The 25469-nt window shown below is 45.3% G+C and overlaps 1 protein-coding gene across 1 annotated transcript in view; it reads left to right on the top strand.

Moving 5' to 3' along the window:
• The first annotated feature begins 802 nt into the window (after positions 1-802).
• The window catches only part of pdgfrb (platelet-derived growth factor receptor, beta polypeptide), a 131875-nt gene continuing 107208 nt past the window's right edge, over positions 803-25469 (top strand). Inside the window, exon 1 of the mRNA XM_060837409.1 lies at positions 803-834. Coding sequence (XP_060693392.1) covers positions 809-834 — 26 coding nt within the window. The 5' untranslated portion in view covers positions 803-808. The remainder of the gene's footprint in view (positions 835-25469) is intronic.

Here is a 25469-nt window from a genome sequence, read left to right as displayed (position 1 = left end):
TTTATTTTAAAACTACCACCCCCTTGAGGGTAGCACAGTGGCTCAGTGGTTAGCACTGCAGCCTCACAGTGCCAGAGAGCTGGGTTCGATTCCAACCTTGGGCGACTGTTGGTGTGGAGTTTGAGGGTTTCCTCCCACAGTCCAAAGATGTGCAGGTTAGGGGAATTGGCCATGCTAAATTGCTTATAGTATTAGGTTCATTAGTCAGAGGGTAGTGGGTTACTTTTCGGACGGTCAGTTTGGACTTGTTGGGCCGAAGGGCCTGTTTGCACACTGTAGGGAATCTAATCTGATCTTATCTGAAAACTATGACCTCCTGTTCTAAATTGTCTCAGTTAAACAAACATCCTCTCTATGGAGAGAGTGGTGCTGAAAAAGCACAGCAGGTCAGGTAGCATCTGAGGAGTGAGAGAGCAACGTTTCGGGCAAAAGCCCAGGTGAAACATCAACTCTCCTGCTCCTCAGATGCTGCCTGACCTGCTATGCTTTGCCAGCACCACTCACTCGACTCTGATCTCCAGCATCTGCAATCCTCACTCTCTCCTAACTTCCTCTCCGTGCCTACTTTATCAATCCCCTTGAGCATTGTACTGACCTCAATTAGATCTCCTGTCATTCTTCTAAACTCCAAAGAGCACACGCTTACACTGCTAATCTCTCCTCATAGGACAAACCTCTCATCTGTGGAATCAATCTAGTGAACCTCCTCTGAATCGCCTCCAATACATCTACATTCCACCTCGGGGGAAGAAGGGAACCAAGAAACTGAGGGACAACTTTTTCACAAAGAGGGTGATGTGTGTATGGAATGAGGTGCCAGAGGAAGTGGTGGAGGTGGGTACAATGACAACATTTTAAAAATATTTAGACAGGTAGGTGAATAGGAAACGTTAAGAGGGACAGGACTTGCTACCAATGTTCTCCCTGAGCATGGAAGTCATCCCAGTTCTGCACCAACATGATTTCCTCTCAACCCATTTGAATGTGTTCCAGTAAGATACTCATTTTGTATAAAACTTGCTTCAAGAGAAAGTCTGAACCCCACAAACATCTCAGAAGAGCTCAGCAAGAAAACAAAATAGAGCTTTACCAGCACCAGCTACATTCATAAAATAAATAAGTACTCAGGAAAAGCAGGACATATCAACAACCATAAACCAACATTATTTGTCCCAGGATAATTGATGGAGGGCCATTTATCCTTATGATATTTACTGGCGGGTTTCCTGCAGCAGCCCAAACACTGAAAGACTTTTCACCCTGGTCAGGCGCGCGCGCGCGCGCACGCACACACACACACACACACACACACACACACACACACACACACACACACACACACACATTACCTGTCGTCTGTGCAGTTGCAGGACCTGTCTCAGTGAGGACAGAAATCAGATCGTGTACATTTTAAATGCATACATTCAAAAAGCGGTGTGCGTAATGAAATTTGCACAACCAATAACTTTCCTCTTATATTGAAGCGTTCCAGTGAGGTTTAATGCCCTCCTCAACGCCCTACTGCATCACGCATCTCTCTCATGCTGCAACTTTTAAACATTCAAGTGCTTTATTTGAGAAGGAGGTGAACCTGGTGCCCATTTAGGGGCATCGAATGTCTCCAGAAAACAGGAAATGCCTACCTGGTGTTAATGGCAAAGCCAGGTGGCGGCCATGTTTAAGGCTTGCCAATGCCTTGCTAAACCAGAGCAAGTAGCTCCTGACAAGGTCAGGGGCTCGAACATAGAGGAGAGTGGCGGACCGAATTAAGGTACTAGACGGGACCCAGCGATTGTTGGGTCATCAAACTCCATAATTTACCACAAATATGAAAAAAAAACTTTATGCCACAATGACAGCTGGACTCTATCAACTTAGTGGTATGTTAAGTATTGTTAACTTGTGGCGCATTGGTAATACCCCTGGACTGGGAGGTGTGGGTTCAAATCCCACCTGCTCCAGAGTTTTCTAATAACATCCCTGAATGGGTTGCTTAGAAATATAGGTTTTTTTTTTAAATATTAATTTAAGTATGTTGTTAAGATGTACAGGCAAATGGCATTGTTTAAATAAATAAGAGCACTTATATAGACAGTCTGTTGGCACACTGAGGTTTGAATAGGCAGGAAGCAGACATACATCATGGTACATTCTATGGATAAGCCCATTACCAAGTTAAGCGCTGGTGTCTAGTTTTACATATTATTAAGTGGCCTGGAATACATATAATAAAATGGGCTCCAGATTGTTCAGTCCACCAAAATGCACATGAAAATTAACATTCTTGATCACTGCAGCTGCTTAGCAAGTTGCTTAGGGGCTGAAGAAACCTTTAATTATCAGCAAAGCTGTCTCCAAAAATTCCAAATGTCCCGAAGATGTTGGGATATCTCTGGTATTCTGGACTTGATCCCTATACCAGATCCTGACTTTGTGTACAATGAAACATTCAGCAAATTTTCCTCACGAGAATACAGACCAATCCCTTCAGATCCTCCTATTGCCTTGTTCAAGTAGGCATCATCTGTGAATGATAGCATCTGGTCAGTACACTATCCAACTGTGAGAAACATCGTACTCTGACAATACCTGGTACAGCCAATATCCCAGTGATTGGCTGATATTTCCAGAAGACTCAAGAGGCAAGATGGTCTACTCCTGCTCCTGTTTCTGATGTCCCCAATCATAGGAGACCATTGTTAACTGTGGGTCTCCAATCACTCTCTTCATTTAGATTAAGAATCAAATGTATGACATAGACTGACATCCACCTCCAAAACATCTTGTGAATCCACAGCTCAGTGCTGCTGAAGGCCTCATCCTTGCCTTTGTTACTCTCCAGATTTGACTATTCCAACCTTTCTATGGTCAATGCCTCGGTGTGCACACTCTGTACAAGTCAGCTCATCCAGCAAGTCCCCAACTCGGCTGATCATCACTGTGGGACTTACATACTGTGCTCACTAACCTAACACACACCTGCTCACCACAGTGCTCACTAACACACACCTGCTCATCACTGTGCTCACTAACCTAACACACACCTGCTCATCCCTGTGCTCACTAACACACATCTGCTCATCACTGTGCTCACTAACCTAACACACACCTGCTCACCACAGTGCTCACTAACACACACTGCTCATCCCTGTGCTCACTAACACTTTCCTGTTCATCCCTTGCTCACTAACACACACCTGCTTATCCCTTTGCTCACTAACACTTTCCTGTTCATCACTGTGCTCACTAACACACACCTGCTCATACCAGTGCTCACTAACTCACACCCGCTCATCCCTGTGCTAACACTTGCCTGCTCACCACTGTGCTCACTAACACACACCTGCTCATCCCTGTGCTCACTAACACTTTCCTGTTCATCACTGTGCTCACTAACACACACCTGCTCATCCCTGTGCTCACTAACACACCCCCCGCTCATCCCTGTGCTAACACTTGCCTGCTCACCACTGTGCTCACTAACACACACCTGCTCATCCCTGTGCTCACTAACACTTTTCTGTTCATCATTGTGCTCACTAACACACACCTGCTCATCCCTGTGCTCACTAACACACACCTGCCCATCCCTGTGCTAACACTTTCCTGTTCATCACTGTGCTCACTAACACACATCTCCTCATCCCTGTCCTAACATTTGCCTGCTCACCACAGTGCTCACTAACACACACCTGCTCATTCCTGTGCTCACTAACACACACCCGCTCATCCCTGTGCTAACACTTGCCTGTTCATCACAATGCTCACTAACACACACCTGCTCACCACTGTGCTCACTAACACACTCCTGTTCAACCCTGTGTTCACTAACGCTTTCCTGTTCATCGCTGTGCTCACTAACACACACCTGCTCATCCCTGTGCTCACTAACACACTCCTGCTCATCCCTGTGCTAACACTTTCCTGTTCATCACTGTGCTCACTAACACATACCTGTTCATCCATGTACTCACTAACACATACCTGCCCATCCCTGTGCTAACACTTTCCTTTTCATCACTGTGCTCACTAACACACACCTGCTCATCCCTGTGCTCACTAACACACACTGCTCATCCCTGTGCTAACACTTTCCTGTTCACCACTGTGCTCACTAACACACACCTGCTCATCCCTGTGCTCACTAACACACACCTGCTCTTCCCTGTGCTCACTAACACACACCTGCTCATCCCTTTGCTCACTAACACTTTCCTGTTCATCACTGTGCTCACTAACACACACCTGCTCATCACTGTGTTCACTAGCACACACCTGCTCACCACAGTGCTCAGTAATCTTACACATGCATTTTTTAAATGTAATTGGGATGAAAGCGTTGCTGGCTAGGCCAACATTTATTACCCATCTCTAATTGTCTGGAGGGCAGTTAAGAGTCAACCACATTGCTCTGGGCCTGGAGTCACATGTAGGCCAGACGGAGTAAGGATGGCAGATTTCCTTCCCTAAAGGGCACTAGTTATACATATGTATGTGTTTTTACTGACAATCATTTGTGGATTTATGAGATTTTTATTTCCAGATTCTCTTGAATCCAAATTCCACCATCTGCCATGGTAGAATTCGAACTCAGGTCCCCAGAACATTGCCTGGGTCTCTGGATGAATACTATCGTGATAATACTCCCAGCTGCTGTCCCGTACTCAGTAATCTAGCACCCAATGCACACCACTGAAGTCACTAACCTACAACAGCTTCCCATGAATTACAACCCAAATATAAAATACTCATCCATGTGTTCAAATTTTTCCACGGTTTCACCACCATCGCCTCCACCCCTCCTTTATGCCTGTAATGTCCTCCTCCAACATTTCTCTGAGGTCACTGCACTGTGATTCTGGCCTCTTATATAGCCACGATTTTTATCTCTCAATGGTTAATAACTGTACCTTCAGTTTCCTGTCTCTACCATAAAATTCTCTCCCTAAACCTCAACAGTTCTCTACCTCTCATTCCTCCTTTACAATATGCTCATTCAAACCTTTCTGTTTTGGCCTCAGCTTTGTTCATCTGTCCTAATTGCCTGGGGTCAGTGTCTGTTTTGTATCATTCCAATGAAATGCCTTGGGACAGCCTCCTATTGTAAAGTGTGCTATGCAAAGGAAAACTGTTGTGGCTGTGTGGAACTTGAATATTGTGAAAAGGGGAATGTGATGCTGAAGCTTCTCATCTTGCATTCATCAGGATAAATGCAAGAATACCAAATTTCCTGATCACAATAATTTATTTAACAAATAAGTCAACTTGAATCTTACAGTACAAATTGGTGTCATTGTTTGAATTTGGAATTCTTACATTTGTCCTGATGAGAGTAAGACTCAAAATTATTGTTGTTGATGGATAGTCCATAGTATTAATTGAAATGTATTGGTAAATGTTCCTGGAATTAGGAGCTTTACATTTGATCTACCCAGCAAGTTATTGCTACCAGCTGCAGCCTCCTTTCTACAGGGGCGAGGAGGGCACATGGTGAGAATGGGTATTCACTGAATGGGTCACACTCCTCCCCAGTGTTCTCCCCAGCTGGTTCTCTGCCTGTCCTCTCCTGTATGCTCTCTTACTCTGCGAAGGGAGAATGTAGAGAGATGTAAGTGTTTCTAATAGCTTGTGTGGATGCCAAGGTGGATGAGATTTATGGACTGTGAATCTGAGGCATAGGTGTGAGTGGACAATAGGATGAGAGTGAGTAGGAACAATGGCGGTTCCAACAGGGATATGAGAACTATGCTATGAGGTAATCATTCTGAAGGTACTAATGTTCATGTTACATTGAGCTTCAACCACTCTGTTTATGATGTGGAGGTGCCGATGTTAGATTGGGGTGAACAAAGTCAGAAGGCACACGATGCCAGGTTATAGTCCAACAAGTTTATTTGAAATTGCAAGCTTTCAGATCGCTGCTCCTTTGTCATTTCACCTGACAAAGGAGCTAGGCCCCAAAAGCTCATGATTTCAAATAAAGCTGGGGTTGTGTGACTTCTGACTTCATTCTGTTTACAACACAGTCTCTTGGTGGACACACGGAGTTCTAAACTAGCCTTTAGAGGGAACAGATATATATTCCATCCAGCTTCAAAGAGTCTGCGACATTATGCCTGACTAGTAATGTCAGGGCTAGTAAAATCCATGCTGTAGGTGTGACATTGATGCAGCACAGTACCGTACAGCAACATGCCCATTCTCTTGATAGTTCAGTGCTTGCTGCCATGGCAAGGTGTTATCTGTTTCTAAGCGTTAAAAGCAATGCGAGCCACACTGTGCACGTTCCCAGTGAATTAACTGAACAACAAAGCAAAGCAGAAGGACTTACAGCCTCAAAGTGGGAGCGCTGAGAAATCAAACTAGGCTCCACAATCGCACCCTGTGTCCATCCATGACATGCCGCTCTGTATCTGCGCGCAAAGGGACCTGACAAACAAGCCTTGGACACCCCTTCAGCTCCATCTCTGCTGAAAGGTCAAAGCAATGTGAGAGTCAGCCTGATGGCGGGCACGATGATGTGGGGAGTGGTTTGCCAGCGCTGAGCCACACGGACAAAGGGGCAAGGAGGGCAGTGCCAAGGACAGGCTTCCCTCCAAGCCAGGCAAAGTCTCTGCAACATTTCACGTGGGCCGTGGCATTGACTTCCCATTCGGGACACCTCGTGGGTCCACACAGACAGAAAACACAATTGGAGAGGGGCTGACTGGGCACAGACCACCCAGAGACATTGTAGTCAGGGCGCACTTGGGTAACAGCTCAGACAAGCAATCAGCCAGCTACAACCACCATCTATTACAAGTTGGGAATTTGTGCCATCTATTTCCATAGATTGTCTATAGCATGGTAGCAGGCCATTTGGCCCATCAAGTCCAGACTGACCATCCAAAGAGCATCATGCCCTAGTCCACACCCCCACCCTATAGCCCTACATTTCCCATGGTTAACCCACCTAGCCTGTGCATCCCTGGACACCATGGACAATTGAGCATGGCCAGTCCACCTAACCTACACAGCTTTGGATTGTGGGAATGAAACCATAACACCCGGAGGAAGCCCAAACAGACACGGGGAGAATGTGCAAACTCCACACAGACAGTCACCAGAGGGTGGAATCGAACTTGGGTCCCTGGCGCTGTGAGATAGCAGTGCTAACCACTGTGCCACCAGGAAAGAGAGGAAAATTGGAAGTGGTGGAGGTATAACAGGAGTTTGGCATTTATTAAGGAGTAAATGTATGAGAATTAGATAATCACTATTCAACAGAGAGATTCTGAAGTCATCATTTAAAGCGTCGGGAAAAATCAGGAAATTTTTCCTCAATGGCAAGATTCTGATTTTTATTTTCTTGCTATGTTTTCCCATTTTTCTCGCCATCATCCATGCACTTTTAGGGAGGGAGAGGTGCCACGGATTAATTTGAGTTCTGCCTCTCCAAATGCAAGTTGGTGAACAAGATAAAACAGTGACTCACGTTCCCCACAATAAATTTTCCAAACTCAGGAAGCTGCCCATCAGCCTTAGTGAATCCAGTGAGTTTATACTGGGGATGCCAATTAGACTGAGAGGAAATCTTTGTCAGGTCCCAGCAGCCTTTACTGCTCATATTAACACTGTCCAGCCTTCCGATGAGCTGAGATTGAGAACAGCTTTCCAATTCTGGGACTGTCGCATTTTAAAATGAAAGGAGCTATTCTGAGAACTGGGGAGGAGGAAGCTGAATGAAGTAAAGTTGTCGATTTCTGCCAGGTCCAAAAGTGGAGCATGGGGGTTGGGAGGCTGAGGTATGTGTTATGATATTTTGGTAAAAGTAATAAAACAAACACTCTCACATACATAACAGGCACTGTCTGGTTTACATGTTATAAATTGCCAGACAGTCTATGTAGAACTGAAGTTTGGTTGAAAGGGTGTTAACCTAACTGGTAAATGTCAAACTTTGAGTATTTCTCTTTGCTGTTGTTGCTTATTAGTTCATGTGATGTGGGCATCATTGGCTGGACCAACATTTTTTGCCAATCCCTAATTCCCTTTGGAACTGTGGGGGAGGGGGGGAGGTGGTGATGAGCTGCTTCCCTGAATTACTGCAGTCCATTTGGTGTAAGTATACCCAGCAATACCATTAGGGAGAAAATTCCACGATTTTGTGATGCTGAGGGAATGGTGACATTTTCCTGCAGATGTTCCCATGTACCTACTGCCCTTGTTCTTCTAAGGGATAGAGGTTGCAGGTTTGAAAGATACAGTCAAAGGAGTCGTTGTTTGGTCTTTAATGAAATCTTCCATTTGGCCTCAAACTCAAGTCTATAGAGTGTCTCTCACTCACTCCATCATCAGCCACTGACCTGCAATTCTCTCATTAAAACCTCTGGGATTCGTCAGTTGGCTCCTCATCTTCAAAACTCTCCTTAAATCCTATCCAACTGACCAATGGCTGACTACCAACTCTTTCATTCTTACTCATGGTGGAAGCTGCTATCCATAGAGTCATATAGCACAGAAACAGACCTTTCCCTCCAACCAGACCATAATTCCAAGCTCAGCTAGTCCCACCTGCCTACATTTGGCCCATATCCCTCCAAATATTCATGTACTTATCTAAATATCTTTTAAATATTGTAACTGTACCCACATCCATCATTTCCTTTGCAAGTTCATCCTGCACATGAACCATTTGATCTGTACAAAGATTGCCCCCCCCATGTCTTTCTTAAATCTTTCTCCTTTCGCCTTAAAAATATGGTCCCAAGTCTTGAAATCCTCCACGCTAGGGAAAAGGCATGTGCCGTCCCCCTTATCTATACCTCTCGTGGTTTCATAAACCACTATGAGGCGACTCCTCAACCTCCTACACTTCAGTCAAAAAAGTCCCAGCCTATCCAGCCTCTCCCCAGAACTCAAGCCCTCGATTCCTGGCAACATCCTGGTAAATCTCTTCTGAACCCTCTCCAGCTCAGTAATATTCTGAACAATACTCCTTTGAGAAATATTTGAAGATTTTTTTAAAATGCCTTAGTGGGATATGAACTCTATTTTAGATCAGAGTGGTGCTGGAAAAAGCACAGCAGGTCAGGCTGCATTTGAGGAGCGGGAAAATCGATGTTTCGGGCAAAAGCCCTTCATCAGGAATGGAGCTCCTCGGATGCTGCCTGACCTGCTGTGCTTTTCCAGCACCACTCTAATCTAAACTCTGGTTTCCAGCATCTGCAGTCCTCACTTTTGCCTAGTATGGACTCTATTGGCAACTCCCACATTTATTGAGCTTTGACAAAGGGTCAGTTAGACTCGAAACGTCAGCTCTTTTCTCTCCTTACAGATGCTGCCAGACCTGCTGCTATTTTCCAGCATTTTCTCTTTTTTGGTCCCACACTTATTGCGTTGCTCCAGTGTCCATAGGAGGCTGTCAGTGAGCTGCCTTCCTGGGTTGACTTGCTTGACCATTCCAAAGAATACTTCAAGCCCATTGCTGTGGCTGTGCACTGGGTAAAGTCAGTTGTTTTCCATCATTGAAAAACATGTGAGTCAAGTGCGTTTGCAGTGGTCATAGCATTTCAAGACTTTAATTTTGCTAGTGTTTCACAGGTCTTAACCCCACGACCATATAAGGGCTCTGGGATCAGACATTAAGTTGTGCATTACGAATTACCCTTGAGAAGGAGAGGACGAGACAACTATAGCTGACAAGGCAAGTCAGGGACATTATGAAAGCAAATGAAAAAGCATACCACATAATGAAGATTAGTAGGAAGCTAGAGCATTGAGATTCCTTTAAAAACCAGCAGAGGTCAACTGAAACAGCAAGACGGTGAGAGAAGATGAAATATGAGGGTAAGCTAGATAGTATTATAAAAGAAGATTGCAAGAGGTATTTTTTATAATATATAAAAGGTAAGAGAAAGGCAAGAGTAGATATTGGACAGCTGTAAAATGAGACTGGGCAACAAAGAAATGGTGGAGGAACTGAATAGGTACTTTGCATCAATCTTCACAGTGGAAGACACCAGCAGCATACCAGCGTCATAAGACAGAGGTGAGTGTAGTGACCATCACTAAGGAGAAGGTACTGGGAAAGCTGAAAGGTTTGAAGATGGATAAATCACCCAGACCAAACGGACTCCACCCAGGGTTCTGAAGGAGGTAACGGAGGAGATTGTCAAGCCATTGATGGTAATCTTTCAAGACTCATTGGAGTTAGACAGTGTCTTAAAGAACTGAAAAATGTCTAATGTAATACCCCTGTTTAAGAAGGAAGGAAGGCAGAATACGGGAAACTAATAGGCCGGTTATAATTGCGGTCTTTGGCAGGATTTTAGACTCTGTTATTATGGATGCGATGTAGAATACTTAGAAGTACATGGTAAAATACAGTTGAATTAACTCAGCATTTTCAAGGGGAGATCATGCCTGATAAACTTTTAGAATTATTTGAGAAAGTAATGAGCAAGTGAAACAAAGAAGAGCCGGTGGACATGATCCATTTGGATTTCCAGGAGGTCTTTAACAAGGGGCCATACAGGAAGCTGCCGAATAAGATGAGCCCTTGACATTAGGGGGCAAGGTACTGGCATGGATAGAGGATTGGCTGACTGGCAGAAGGCTGAGAGTGAGGATAAAGGGATTAGGATGACAGCCAGGGACTAGTGAAGTTCCACAGGGGTCAGTGTTGGGACCACAGCTATTCATGTTATACGTTAACAATGAAGGCATTGTTGCTTAGTTTGTGGGTGACACAAAGATAGGTGGAGGGACAAGTGTTGTTGACAAAGCAAGGAAGCCACACAAGGACTTGGTCAAACTTGGACAGCAGGAAAAAGTAAGGTTATGCAATTTGGTAGGAAGAATAGATATATAGATTATTTTCTGAAGCACAAAGCGTCTTAGGAGTCCTAGATTAGATTCGCTACAGTGTGGAAACAGGCCCTTCGGCCCAACAAGAGAGACCGCACCTGGAATATTGTGCACAGTTTTCGTCTCCAAATTTGAGGAAAGACATTCTGTCTACTGAGGGAGTGCAGCGCAGGTTCACAAGGTCAATTCCTGGAATGGTGGGACTATCTTACGCTGAAAGATTGGAGCAGCTGGGCTTGTATATGCTTGCATTTAGAAGGCTGAGAGGGAATCTGATTTAGACGTATAAGATTATTAAAGGATTGGACAGTCTGGAGGCAGGATGCATGTTTCCGCTGATGGGTGAGTGCCGAACCAGAGGACACAGTTTAAAAATAAGAGGTAGGCCAATTAGAACAGAGTTGAGAAGAAACGTCTTCACCCAGAGAGTGGTGGGTGTATGAAATGCTCTGCCCCAGAGGGCAGTGGAGGCCAAGTCTCTGGATACTTTCAAAAAAAAGTTGGATAGAGCTCTTAAGGATAGTGGAATCAAGGGTTATGGGGATAAGGCAGGAACAGGATACTGATTGAGGATGATCAGCCATGATCATAATGAATCATGGTGCTGGCTTGAATGGCAGAATGGCCTACTCCTGCACCTATTGTCGATAACAAGTCCACACCGACTCTCCAAAGAGTAATCCACCCAGACCCATTCTCTCATTTCCCTCTGACTAATGCACCTAACATGATGGGCAATTTAGCAAGGCCAATTCACCTGAGCTGCACATCTTTAGGTTGTGGGAGGAAACCCACGGGAGAATGTGCAAACTCCACACAGACAGTCATCCAAGGCAGGAATCAAACCCAGGTCCTGATGCTGTGAGGCAGCAGTGCTAACCAGTGAGCCACTGTGCTGCCTAGCTCAGCATTCTCCTAAGATTAACATGCAGATCCACTTGGCAGTTAATGCAATTTATTATCATTTATTTTGAGAGGGCTAGAATACAAGAGCAGACATGTATTGCTGAGGCTGTATAAGACTCTGGTCAGATCACATGTGCAATATTGTGAACATTTTGGGCTCCATTTCAAAAGAAGGATCTGCTGGCCTTGAAAGGGGACCAGATGAGGTTTACAAGAATGACCCGAGGGATCAAAGGCTTGTCATATGAGGAGCAGTTGAAGATCTAGGTTTGTATTTGATAGAATTTAGAAGTATGTGTGGAGGTGGGATTTGTCGAAAGTTACAGAATACTGAAGAGCTGGATAAAATGGATATGGAGAAGATGTTCCTACTAGTAAGAGACACTAGGACCCGAGGGCACAGCTTCAGAGTGAAGGGATTAGAACTGAGATGAGGAAGAATTTCTTCAACCAGAGGGTGGTGAATATGTGAAACTCATTGCCACAGAGGGCTGTGGAGGCCAAGTCACTGAGTGTATTTAAGACAGAGATAGATTCTTGATTAGTAAGGGGATCTAAAGTTGGCAAGGAAGCAAGCGAATGGGGTTGAGAAATGTATCAGTCATGATCGAATGGCAGAGCAAACTTGATGGGCTCACTGGCCTAACTTGGCTCTTATTTTCTTATGGTCTTATGGCAAAGATGGTAGCATTTCAACTTTGTGAACCACTGCAGCCTGTGTCGTGGCTGCTGCTACACCAGCAGTCTCGTTCGGCATGATTTGCAATATTTTGACTCAACAATGATGAAGGAAGAGTGTTATCTTTGAAATGAGGATGGTGGAGGGAATTTTCAATCAGTTGCTTCCCCAATCACCTACTGTCTTTGTCCTTCTGGGTGGTAGAACTCAGCATTTTGGAAGAGGCTGTTATAGATGGCATACACTGCAGTCATGGTGCACTGGTGATGGAAGGTTTGAGAACTAAATATTGTAGTGTGTCATTCTTCAAACTGTCCTGCTGGCTGTCTCTGTTCTTCAATGTAATCTGTCCCTATTAAAGAGAAGCTGTACTGAAAAACACGAGGCCATTTCTGATTGTTGCTACAATGTTAAACAAAGAAAATAAAACAACAGAACATCCAGGGATGTGCAGGTGAGTTTGATTGTCCGTGGTCAATGCAGGGTTACCGGGATACGGTGGGGGAGGTGGGATGCTCTTTGGAGGGTCAGTGTAGACTCAAAGGTCTGAATGGCCTCTTCAGCACTGTAAGGATTCTATGACAGAGAGAGAAAGGGCTTTAGGGTCACAGATACAGTGCTGGAGACCAGACTAATAGAGCTACGAGAGAGGAGAGATGACATGATTCCCCAAGGGAATTTGTAGCAGGTGACCAAAGGTCAAAATCTTGAATCTGGGTCCAAGAGCTGAATATCAATACAACTGGAAGTTACTCGAATGGTCAAAGTCAGATCTCTACACGGTATCACCTGGCCACCACATCATCACACTCTCTTGCTGCTCAATGCATAACACTGACACTACTCGCCCATCAGCATTGTCAGGCAGTCTGGACTCACGTCTAACCATCACACACCTCCCAAGCCTGACACACCCTGCTCTCACTGCTCCACATTCCTCCAGCTATGGCACACATATCATCCAAATACACTGCCCCCCAAACAGCAACTTCTCTCTCTCTCTCTCTCTCTCGCACGCGTGCGGGACAGAGAGGCACATCCAGAAAGGGGTGGAGCAGGTGAGCTGAGGGGACAAGGATAACCACACCACCTGAGCCCTCTGGAGGAGTTGGTTTTCAGCATCATGGAGATATGCAAGGCAGCTGATAGCATCCACCATCCCGGATAGCATGCAGGATGTTGTTGCATTCTGTCCTTTTCAACATCCAGCTCATCCTTGTTCTGCCATCTGGCATAATGTGCGAGCTGTAGGTGGTATGACAACGGAGAACTCAGAACTCTCTGCAGCCTTGACCCACACCCAGTGGTCCCAGGGAGAGAGAGAAGTAAGGCAGGCACAGTTTGGGAAATTTAGCTAGCATGGACAAGTTGGACCGAAGGGTCTGTTTCCGCGCTGGGTGGTGCTATTGCTCACTTATTCCAAGAACAGCAGCCACCAGGTCAGAGACTGGCACTGCACATGCCTTGGAGGCTGTTACAAATGTGGGACTTATGGTTCAATGTGGCGGGGAGGGCCACAGGGCATGACACAGAGACCACTCCCTCAGCCCTCTGCAGCCTCTCCAATATCTCCACTGCTGCTGACCTGGGGGCACCTCTTATTCCTGTTGATGTTTGTGTGTGCATAGGTCACCCATCCTCTGGCTGGAGATCAGGAAAGGTTGGATGGACTGGGAAAAAAAACCCAATGAACTGTGGATGCTGAAAATCTGAAACAAAACCATAAATTGCTGGAAAGATTCAGCTGGTCTGGCAGCATCTGTGAAGAGAAAGCAGAGTTTCAGACCCAATGACCCTTCTTCAGAATGTTGCAAGATCCACTGAGATTGAGTTTGCTTTCCCTGGAGCAGAGGGACTGAGGGGGCACATAGTTGAGCTGCAGGATGCAGGGACCTAAAGCAAGTGATGAGCTTGAGTGAGAAATGTTATCCATCTGGACTTTCTGATTCTAAAATCGGTCTCTTTCTCCTCCTTAATGGCTAAGATTTTCTTCAAAGGCTTACAATGGTCCATTCTGCATCAGGGAAGTCAGACAAAGTTAAACACTGCTGATAAGGCGAAAAGACTTTGCCAGAAATTCCTTTATTCCCATCCCCCCACTCCAAGCGTTCTCACTGGGAGTCAGCTAGAATTTCCATTCCCAGATCCCAGAGGCCATAACTCACTGAAGATTTAGGAATGCATCGGGATACAGCAAACCTCCGAGCCACACTGCCGAGACGAAATAATTTGGAAGATGCACTTTGCAGTTGGAAAATGTACATGAGTGCACTTTTATCATTGAGGGTGGACAGTGAAACACCATGGAGTAGGAGAGCAGCAAAGTAAAAAAATATTCTCAAACCCAGACAAAAACCAGCAGTCAAGCACGTTCAGGGGTTAGGGCTTTACTGTCTGAGTCACCTACACTAACCCCATTCTCCTGCTCACTCCACTTGCCCTTTGATATCCCACAATCAAAATCCAAACTTCTGACACTCCCTGTTACCTGGTAATATGGGGAGCTGGTGACACAGAGAGAATCCAAAAACACAGGCCAATGCTCTAGGGATGTGTGTTCAAATCCCACTGTGGCAGATGGTGAAATTTGAATTCAATAAAGTCTGGAGTAAACAGCTGGCCTACTGTTGATTGTGTTAAAAGCACATCTAGCTCTCTACATCTCTCTCTCACCTTTGGTGGCTTGTTTTGATTAATTGAAAACATGGGTGGAGGTGGATTTTGGACAAAAAGTACCACTCAAATCAGAAAAAAGGCTGTTCAGTTGTGTGAAAGAGTGCTTCTGGATAACACATTTTAAAAACCTATCTGGTTTACTAATGTCCTTTACAGAAGGAAATTAGAATAGATTCCCTACAGTGTGGAAACAGGTCCTTCAGCCCAACAAGTCTACACTGACCCTCTGAAGAGTAATCCACCCAGAACCATTTCCCTCCAACTAATGCACCTCACACTATGGGCAATTTAGCATGGCCCATTCACCAAATCTGCACATCTTTGGATTGTGGGAGGAAACCAAAGCAGCCAATGGAAACCCACACAGACAGTCATCCGAGGCTGGAATCAAACCTGGGACCCTGGTGCTGTGAGGCAGCAGTGCTAACCACTGAGCCACCATGCCACCTATATGTGTACTTCTTATCTGGTCTGACCTACATGTGACGCCACACAGACAGCAATGTGTTAACTGGAATTAATTAGGGATGGGCAATAAATGCTGACCTAGTTCTCGATGCCCATATCCTGCAAACCAATTTTTAAACAATCACCTTAGTCCACTCCAAAATGCCAAATTTTCCACCCAGCCTATACTACAACTCAGTCATAACCCCCAAAAGTATCACATTCGCCACTCACTCCTCATATCTTTTAGAATCCCAACGAAACCAATTTCATTGTATTGTTCACTTCCTGAACTTTTAATAACCCCATAATAACTTTAATAACTTTTAATAACTATTAATAACTTTTAATAATCTAAGAGTCACATTGGACTTGAAACATTAACTCTATTGCAGTGCTCTGTTTACATAGCACTCTCCCCCCATTCTCTTCATAGTCTCTTTAGGATGCATTTGCTGATCTCCATACACATGCAGAGGAGTAGCAAAACTTGAAATAAAAAACAAAGTCCCTATTGTCCTCTGAAACCATAGGGCTGCTTCCTCATTAAAGAGAGGTGACTGGTGTTGGTTTAACCTGGGAGGAGAGGTTGAGAAGGAGAGTCCTCAGCCAGTGTTGGAATCAGACCCACACTGTTAGCATCACTCTGCATTACAGACCAGCCAATGGAGCTAACCAACCCTGTATGATGCAAACTTAGAGACAAAAAACAGTTGCAGAAACTGGAATCCAAGGTAGACAGGCAAGAGGCTGGAAGAACACAGCAAGCCAGGCAGCATCAGGAGGTGAAGAAGTCAATGTTTATGGTGTAACCCTTCTTCAGGATTGGGGTGGGGGTAAGGGGAGCTACAGATAAAGGGGGGGGGAATGGTGGGAGAGAGTTTTAGGTGGGGAGAGGGGCACATGGTGAGGTAGGGATAGGTTAACACAGAGGGAAGATCTGGTTGGTCAATGGGAGGAATGAATACAGTTGGTAGCTGGATAAAGGTTAATCAGAGGAGTGGAAGGGAGGGGGAAAGGCTGGAGAGGGAGTCGAGGGATGTGAAGGGAGGTTATTTGAAATTGGACAACTCAGTGTTGAGTTCTGCGGGCTGTACTCTGCCGAGGCGGAAGATGAGGTATTGTTCCTCCAATTTGCCATCTGATTCGCTATGGCAATGAAGGAGGCCAAAGATGGTCATGTCAGAGAGGGAGTGGGAAGGAGAATTAAAATGGGCGGTGACTGGGAGGTCAGGTCAGCTGAGATGCTCAGTGAAATGTACCCTCAGTTTACATTTGGTCTCACCAATGTAGAGAAGACCACATTGGGAGCACTGGACACAGTAAACTAGGTTGGAGGAGCGGCCTCCATCATTGCCACAGTGAATTGGGCTGCAAATTGGAGGAACAACACCTCATCATCCGCCTGGGCAGCCTACAGCCCGCAGGACTCAACATTGAGTTCTCCAATTTCAAATAATCTCCCTTCCTATCCCCTGACTCTGTTTCCAGCCCCTCCCCCTCCCTTCCATTGCTCTGGCCAACCCTTTCTTCCAGCCACCAACCAGACTCATTCCTCCCATTGACCAACCAGGTCGTGCCCTCCACTTGTGTTCACCTATCCTGACGTCAGCACTATGCCCCCCTCCCCATCCAAAACTCTCCTCCAGCATTACCTCCTTTATCTGCAGCTCCCCTTGCATCCACACACCCCTGTTCACCCCACCCCTCCATCCTGAAGAATGGTTACACCGAAACGTTGACTTCCCCACCTCCTAATGCTGCCTGGCTTGCTGTTCTCTTCCAGCCTTCTGCCTGTATAATACAAACCTATTAAGCTCTTAAAACTGAGAAAAAAATTAAAGATGTCTAAATAAAGAAAAAAGCTATTAAAAAGGAAGAATTTTTTAAAATCATATCAGCTTTTTTTTTAATTCCCTACAGTGTGGAAACAGGCCCTTCAGCCCAACAAGTCCACACTGACCCTCTGCAGAATAACACACCCAGACCCAATTCCCTCTAACTAATGCATCTAACACTATTGGCAATTTAGCATGATCAATTCCCTGACTGTGAGAGGAAACCAGAACACCCGGAAGAAACCCACGCAGTCAGAGGAGAATGTACAAACACCACACAGACAGTTGCCCAAGGCTGGAATTGAACCTAGGACCCTGGTGCTGTGAGGCAGTAGTGCTAACCACTGAACCACCATTTATACTGTGCACATTTTTATTAATTTGGACTGCAAATCAAGTGGGAGGAAGCAGATTTTCCCACTTTCCTCAGATTTAATGCAAGATTTTAGTCAAGAAACCAAGCCTCGGGAAAGGGTTGGGGAGATGGGTTCAGGGGCCTTCACACGATGCTGTGTACCTGACTTTATTTCTGATTCCTCTCCACACTTCCCACTCCTCCGCTGATCGTCCATGACCCCGATCCCATCCACACTCGTTTCTCTTCAAGGTCCTATCCAGCAGCCCACAGGGAGTGACAGGAAATTGGAATTTGATTGTGGGATATCAAAGGGCAAGTGGAGTGAGCAGGAGAATGGGGTTAGTGACTCAAATGTAAGAGCCCTCACGCCTGAACGTGCTGGGCTGCTGGCTTTGTCTGGGTTTGGGAATACCTTTTACTTTGGTGCCCTCTTACTCTGTGATCTTTCACTATCCACCCTCAATGATAAAATGTGCACAGATGTACATTTTCCAGCCCCGGAAAAGTTCCCACTGCAATATCGCTCAGAAAGTACAAAAGCTGTTGTGGTTCTGTTCGCCGAGCTGGAAGTTTTTGCTGCAAACGTTTCGTTCCCTGGCTAGGGAACATCATCAGTGCTATTGGAGCCTCCTGTGAAGCGCTGCTTTGATGTTTCTTCCGGTATTTATAGTAGTTTGTTCTTGCCGCTTCCGGGTGTCAGTTTCAGCTGTAGTAGTTTGTATGTGGGGTCCAGGTCGATGTGTCTGTTGATGGATGTTCTTGCCGTTTCCGGGTGTCAGTTTCAGCTGTAGTGGTTTGTATATGGGGTCCAGGTCTATGTGTCTGTTAATGGAGTTTGTGGATGAATGCCATGCCTCTAGAAATTCCCTGGCTGCTTTCTGTCTGGCTTGTCCTATGATGGTAGTGTTTTCCCAGTCAAATTCATGCTCCTGGTTGTCTGAGTGTATGGCTACTAGGGATAGCTGGTCGTGTCATTTTGTGGCTAGCTGATGTTCATGGATGCGGATTGTTAGCTGTCTTCCTGTTTGTCCTATATAGTGTTTTGTGCAGTCCTTGCATGGTATTTTGTAAACTACGTTAGTTTGGCTCGTGCTGGCTATTGGGTCCTTTGTTCTAGTGAGTTGTTGTCTGAGTGTGGAAGTTGGCTTGTGTGCTGTTATGAGTCCTAAGGGTCGCAGTAGTCTGGCTGTCAGTTCTGAGACGCTCCTGACGTATGGTAGTGTGGCTAGTCCTTTTGGTTGTGGCATGTCCTCGTTCCGTGGTCTATCTCTTAGGCATCTGGTGATAAAGCTGCGTGGGTATCTGTTTTTGGCGAATACCTTGTATAGGTGTTCCTCTTCCTCTTTTCGCAGTTCTGGTGTACTGCAGTGTGTTGTGGCTCTTTTGAATAGTGTCCTGATGCAGCTTCGTTTCTGTGTGTTGGGGTGGTTACTTTCATAAAAGTTTTATGAAAGTAACCACCCCAACACACACAAACGAAGCTGCATCAGGACACTATTCAAAAGAGCCACAACACACTGCAGTACACCAGAACTGCGAAAAGAGGAAGAGGAACACCTATACAAGGTATTCGCCAAAAACAGATACCCACGCAGCTTTATCACCAGATGCCTAAGAGATAGACCACGGAACGAGGACATGCCACAACCAAAAGGACTAGCCACACTACCATACGTCAGGAGCGTCTCAGAACTGACAGCCAGACTACTGCGACCCTTAGGACTCATAACAGCACACAAGCCAACTTCCACACTCAGACAACAACTCACTAGAATAAAGGACCCAATAGCCAGCACGAACCAAACTAACGTAGTTTACAAAATACCATGCAAGGACTGCACAAAACACTATATAGGACAAACAGGAAGACAGCTAACAATCCGCATCCATGAACATCAGCTAGCCACAAAACGACACGACTAGCTATCCCTACTAGCCATACACTCAGACAACCAGGAACATGAATTTGACTGGGAAAACACTACTATCATAGGACAAGCCAGACAGAGAGCAGCCAGGGAATTCCTAGAGGCATGGCATTCATCCACAAACTCCATTAACAGACACATAGACCTGGACCCCATATACAAACCACTACAGCTGAAACTGACACCCGGAAACGGCAAGAACATCCATCAACAGACACATCGACCTGGACCCCACATACAAACTACTACAGCTGAAACTGACACCCGGAAGCGGCAAGAACAAACCACTATAAATACTGGAAGAAACATCAAAGCAGAGCTTCACAGGAGGCTCCAACAGCACTGATGATGTTCCCTAGCCAGGGAACGAAACGTTTGCAGCAAAAACTTCCAGCTCGGCGAACAGAACCACAACAACGGACACCCGAGCTACAAATCTTCAACCAGACTTTAAATACAAAAGCTTAAACACACGGACCAACAGATTCAAGAACAGCTTCATCGCCGCTGTTATTAGACATCTGAATGGACATCTATGGGCGGCACTGTGGTTAGCACTGCTTCCTCACAGCGCCTGAGACCTGGGTTCAATTCCCGCCTCAGGCGACTGATGTGTGGAGTTTGCATGTTCTCCCCGTGTCTGCGTGGGTTTCCTCCGGGTGCTCCGGTTTCCTCCCACAGTCCAAAGATGTGCAGGTCAGGTAAATTGGCCACGATAAATTGCCCATAGTGTTAGGTAGAGGTAAATGTAGGGGTATGGGTGGGTTGCACTTCGGTGGGTCGGTGTGGACTTGTTGGGCCGAAGGGCCTGTTTCCACACTGTAATCTAATCTAAATCTCAAGTTTTAGATTTAATGTTGAACTCTGTGGCCGTAACATTATATTCCTCGCTCTGTTCTATTAACCCAGAGCACTTTGTATGGTATGATTTGCCTCTACTGCACGCAAAATAAAACTTTTCACTGTACCTAGATACATGTGACAATAATAAATCAGATCAGATAATAAATTAAATCAAATATCAGCGGGGCCAGCACTTCCAGTTGTGTTGTCGGTCCTGGAGAGCTGCTAGCCTCTGATTGGCCAGGGTTTCCTCCCTTCTGAATGCCTAATGAAGCCTAAATAAGTGCCTAATTAGCATGCATAGTGTCAGATACTCAACCCCCTGTCACCCCAATTAAATTCCAGTCTGCATGGGGAACATATGGGGAGATGAAGTCTGTCAATTAGGGAGTGAACCATTAGGCACAAAAGTACAGCCAAGGAGGCAATGACCTAATGTATTGTCAATATTAATTAGATAATTAATCAAGCGACACAGGCAATGTTCTGGAGACCGAAGTTTGAATCCTGCCATGACAGATGGAGGGGCTTTGTATTTTTTTAAATCTGGAATTAAGAGTCTAATGATGATCATGAAACTGTTGTAAACGGTCAGAAATGCCCACCTGATTGAACAAATGCCCTTGAGGGGAAGGAAACCACCATCTTTACTCCGTCTGACCCACACGTGACTCCAGACCCGCAGCAATGTGGTTGACTCTTCACTGGCCTCTGACCCATTAGGGTTTGTGCAATAAATGCTGGCCCAGCCAGCGATACCCAAATCCTGTGAATAAATAAAAAAACAAAGCCCAGAGCAAAGTTAGTCAATGTCTCTAAATGGAAAAGGTGTCGAAATTCGGAACTCTTTTCTACAAGCTCCAAGTGATGCTAGATCAATTGTTAATTGCAAATATGAGATTGGAAGATTTTTGGTAAACAAAGATATTTTTAGTAACCAAAGGGCGTCTATGTCCATAAATGGAGTTAGGCTACAGATGAACTATAATTCCATTGAGTAGCCAAACAGACTGGAAAGGCTGAGGTGAGGTCCTTTTGCTCCTGTGCTTGTACTTTGACCTTTAATCCATGTTTCAATGTGTCCCAGCATACAGCAGTGCCGTCAAAAAGCAACAGGTGAAATCTGTGGTTGGGTAGCTGCAGAAATCAGAGGGGAGAAGAGAGAAGCTGAAAATGTATTGCTGGAAAAGCGCAGCAGGTCAGGCAGAATCCAAGGAGCAGGAGAATCGACGTTTCGGGCATGAGCCCTTCTCATGCCCTTCTTACAAAGGAGAAGAGAGAACGCAGAGATAGAAACAGGAAACAGAAGTGAATCGAAAATTATAAGTTAAGGAAAGCCGCAAGCTAAATGAAACATAGGCTTCCAACTCAGCTTCTAATTTGCAGAGCAGACTGCTCGTTAGTATGTCAGACAGGGAGCCAGCTACAGTGTTCAAAAAGGGGAAAGCAGAGATTGTCTCACCTGCTTCCCTCCCACAAACGAGTGCGATTCCTGATTCCAAGTGCCTCACAGCATGCAATCACAGATTGCAGCAGCCAGACGGTTGGGACGCATTGGGTTTTGAACCAATGAGAGGAACACTGTTACAAAGGGTCCATTGTAATCAGTCTTCCACATAAGGTATCTGTTTAAGATGAAATGCCCAAGAGCAAGAGTCAGAGAACATAGGACATCACTGTGGTTGGACTTGTGGCAGGGACAGTCAATGGACATTATATGTCATTGTAATGTCATGTGGTTAATTGACATGTAGCTTATGCTTTAAGACCCTTGAGGTTTGAAGAGGGAAGGGAGGTATCTCACAGTTTGGATGGAATACAGCGGGACAGGGGATCAGAGGGAGGGGGAGACAGATGAAGGAAGGATACAGAGGGGCGAATGGAGGAGTGGTGGGAGGACACAGAGGGAGAGGCAGAGGGAAACTGAGGGAGGGGAGAGACTCAGAGAGGGCGAAGGGAGAGAGATGGGAAACAGGTGGGGTAGGAGAGGGACAGGGGAATGGGGAGGGAGAGCAGCGTAGTCGGGAACAGAGGAAGGGAGAACAGAAGAAAAGGAGACTGAAGGAGAGAGAAGTTCCACAGGTTGGAGATATTGGGAAAGGGTGCATGGGAGAGTGATGAAGTAACAAGGAGGGAGAGTTGGAACAGCAGGAGAGGTTGACTTTGGGTAACAGGAGCCTAAAAATTGGAAAATAATGAGAAGATCAGGTTACAGTCTGGTCTTGTGTGATTTTTAATTTTGATATTGGTAACAGGCAGAGACACTAACATGAGAGACAGAGGTAGAAAGACAAAGCGAGAGAGAGCAGCAGAGTGACAGAGAAGAGATGCAGAGAGATTAGAGGTTAGAGGTAAAACAGGAGGAGTCTATTCAGAGCCTTCAGCCTCCTCCATCACTCAATTAGTTTTACAATCTGTATCTCAACTTACTTGTTTTTGCTCAATATCCCATTGATGCCTTTACCCACCAGAACCTACCAATCTCAGAGGCCAGCTGTCAGATGAGAAACTTCCTCCAGTCCGGAAGTAGGCTTTTAAAAGCTCCAACCCCCCCAGAGTGACGATCCTCAAACCTCGCTGTGTTTCACTGATTCTCACTACTCAATATCAAATTTTAGTTGATCATGTTCTTTGGGACATTTTACTTTGTGAAAGGTGCTACATAGATGCAAGTTAGTGTTTCTTTAATTGCATTTTCATTACGCAGATAACAAAAATTATGGAGGCTTAAAGCATCCTTTAAAAAACTGCCAATGACCATTTTGGTTGAATGGTCTGTGTATACTCTAGGAGAAAGTGAGGACTGCAGATGCTGGAGATCAGAGCTGAAAATGTGTTGCTGGAAAAGCACAGCAGGTCAGGCAGCATCCAAAGAGCAGGAGAATTGACGTTTCGGGCATGAGCCCTTCTTCAGGAACCTTCTTTCCTGAAGAAGGGCTCATGCCCGAAACATCGATTCTCCTGCTCTTTGGATGCTGCCTGACCTGCTGTGCTTTTCCAGCAACACATTTTCAGCTCAGTGTATACTCTACATGAGTAAGCAATTTGGAATATTCATGGAAACTTAGTCGAAAGACAGAGCTAACTTCAAGACTCCACCAAGAGGAGGAACAGGTGACCAATGTCAGGTAAAGTGGATGGGCTGCTGAATTACAAAATATTTACAATACAGAACCACATCATTCAGCCCATCAACATTAGGTACTCATTCTCCATGAGTGTCCTCCATCCCTTTTTCAATTTGTCCCAGTGCTGGTTTATCCATTAATTGTGATTTCCACATTTTCATTTGGTTGAAGAAATTTCACCTGAATTCTCTGACTTACATTTGTGGCTTCAAATTCTGATCTTGCCTCTTTAAATATTGAATTTTCTGAATGCACAATCTTGACTTTTCGCAGCTTAATACATCAAGTACTCTGCGTTTATTCAGAGTATAAAGTTTGTGGAAAGGAGGGTTGAACATTTTCAACTAGCTAAAATGTTTGTAGTTGTTGTTCCAGGATTGAAAACCACCATCTAACTGCAGGACAAGAGACTTTCTGTCAGGAGCTGGCAAGTCTGAGAGGCATCAGTGTACTGGAGATACTCAGAGACCAAAAATCTACACAGCCAGAGCTGAGCTGAGCAGACTGCGTGGGCTCTGAGACTCAATCACTGTTCTGTACTGAGTTAGCTAACCCACCAAGAACACTTGGTCTCTGCCATGTCTCTAACCTTGGATTCAGGAAGTCATCGTCTCAAACCCGACCCGGAGACTTGAAGACCTTAGTAAGAGCAGAAGAAATAGGATCAGGTGTGGATCATACATCCCATTAAACCTGATCTAATAATTCAATACTATCACGACTGATCTTGGGCTCAGGTCCTGGGGAGTGTTGCTGAACAAAGAGACCTTGAAGTGCAGGTTCATAGCTCCTTGAAAGTAGAGTCGCAAGTAGATAGGATAGTGAAGAAGGTATTTGGTATGCTTCCCTTTATCGTCAGAGCATTGAGTCATTGACTACAGGAGTTGGGAGGTCATGTTGCGGCCGTACAGGACATTGGTTTTGGAATATTACGTGCAATTCTGGTCTCCTTCCTATCGGAAAGATGTTGTGAAACTTGAAAGGGTTCAGAAAAGATTTACAAGGATATTGCCAGGGTTGGAGGATTTGAGCTGTAGGGAGAGGTTGAATAGGCTGGGGCTCAGAGAATGAGGGGTGACCTTGTAGACGTTTATAAAATCATAAGGGGCATAGGATAGGACAAATAGACAAAGTCTTTTCCCTGTGGTGGAGCAATCCAGATGTAGAGGGCATTGTTATAGAGTCATAGAGGTGTACAGCACAGAAACAGACGCTTCAGTCCAACCTGTCCATGCCGACCCGATATCCCAACCCAATCTAGTCCCACTTGTCAGCACCCAGCCCATTTCCCTCCAAACCCTTCCTATTCATATACCCATCCAAATGCCTTTTAAATGTTGCAATTGTACCAGCTTCCACCACTTCCCGTGGCATCTCATTCCATGCACGTACCACCCTCTGCGTGAAAATGTTGCCCCTTAGGTCTCTTTTATATCTTTCCCCTCTCACCCTAAACCTATGCCCTCTAGTTCTGGACTCCCCCATCACAGGGAAGGGACTTGGTTTAGGGTGAAAGGGGAAAGATATAAAAGAAGCCTAAGGAGCAACATTTTCATGCAGGTGGAATGACAAAGAGGTGGAGGTTGGTACAATTACAACATTTAAAATACATCTGGATGGGGACACAAATAGGAAGAGTTTAGAGGGACATGGGCCAAATTCTGGCACATGGGAACAAAACCTGCAGTTGCTGGAAACGGTCAGCAAGTCTGACAGCATCTGCGAAGAGAAAAGGGACCAGATTAATTTCGGATATCTGGTCAGCATGGACGAGTTGGAGTGAAGGGTTTCCAGGCTGGAACACACTATGACAGATTG

The sequence above is a fragment of the Hemiscyllium ocellatum genome, chromosome 16, assembly GCF_020745735.1.
Source record: "Hemiscyllium ocellatum isolate sHemOce1 chromosome 16, sHemOce1.pat.X.cur, whole genome shotgun sequence".
Classification (NCBI taxonomy): Eukaryota; Metazoa; Chordata; class Chondrichthyes; order Orectolobiformes; family Hemiscylliidae; genus Hemiscyllium; species Hemiscyllium ocellatum.
The sequence above is the reverse complement of the archived record's forward strand: the minus strand, read 5'-3'. Positions and strand labels throughout refer to the sequence as shown.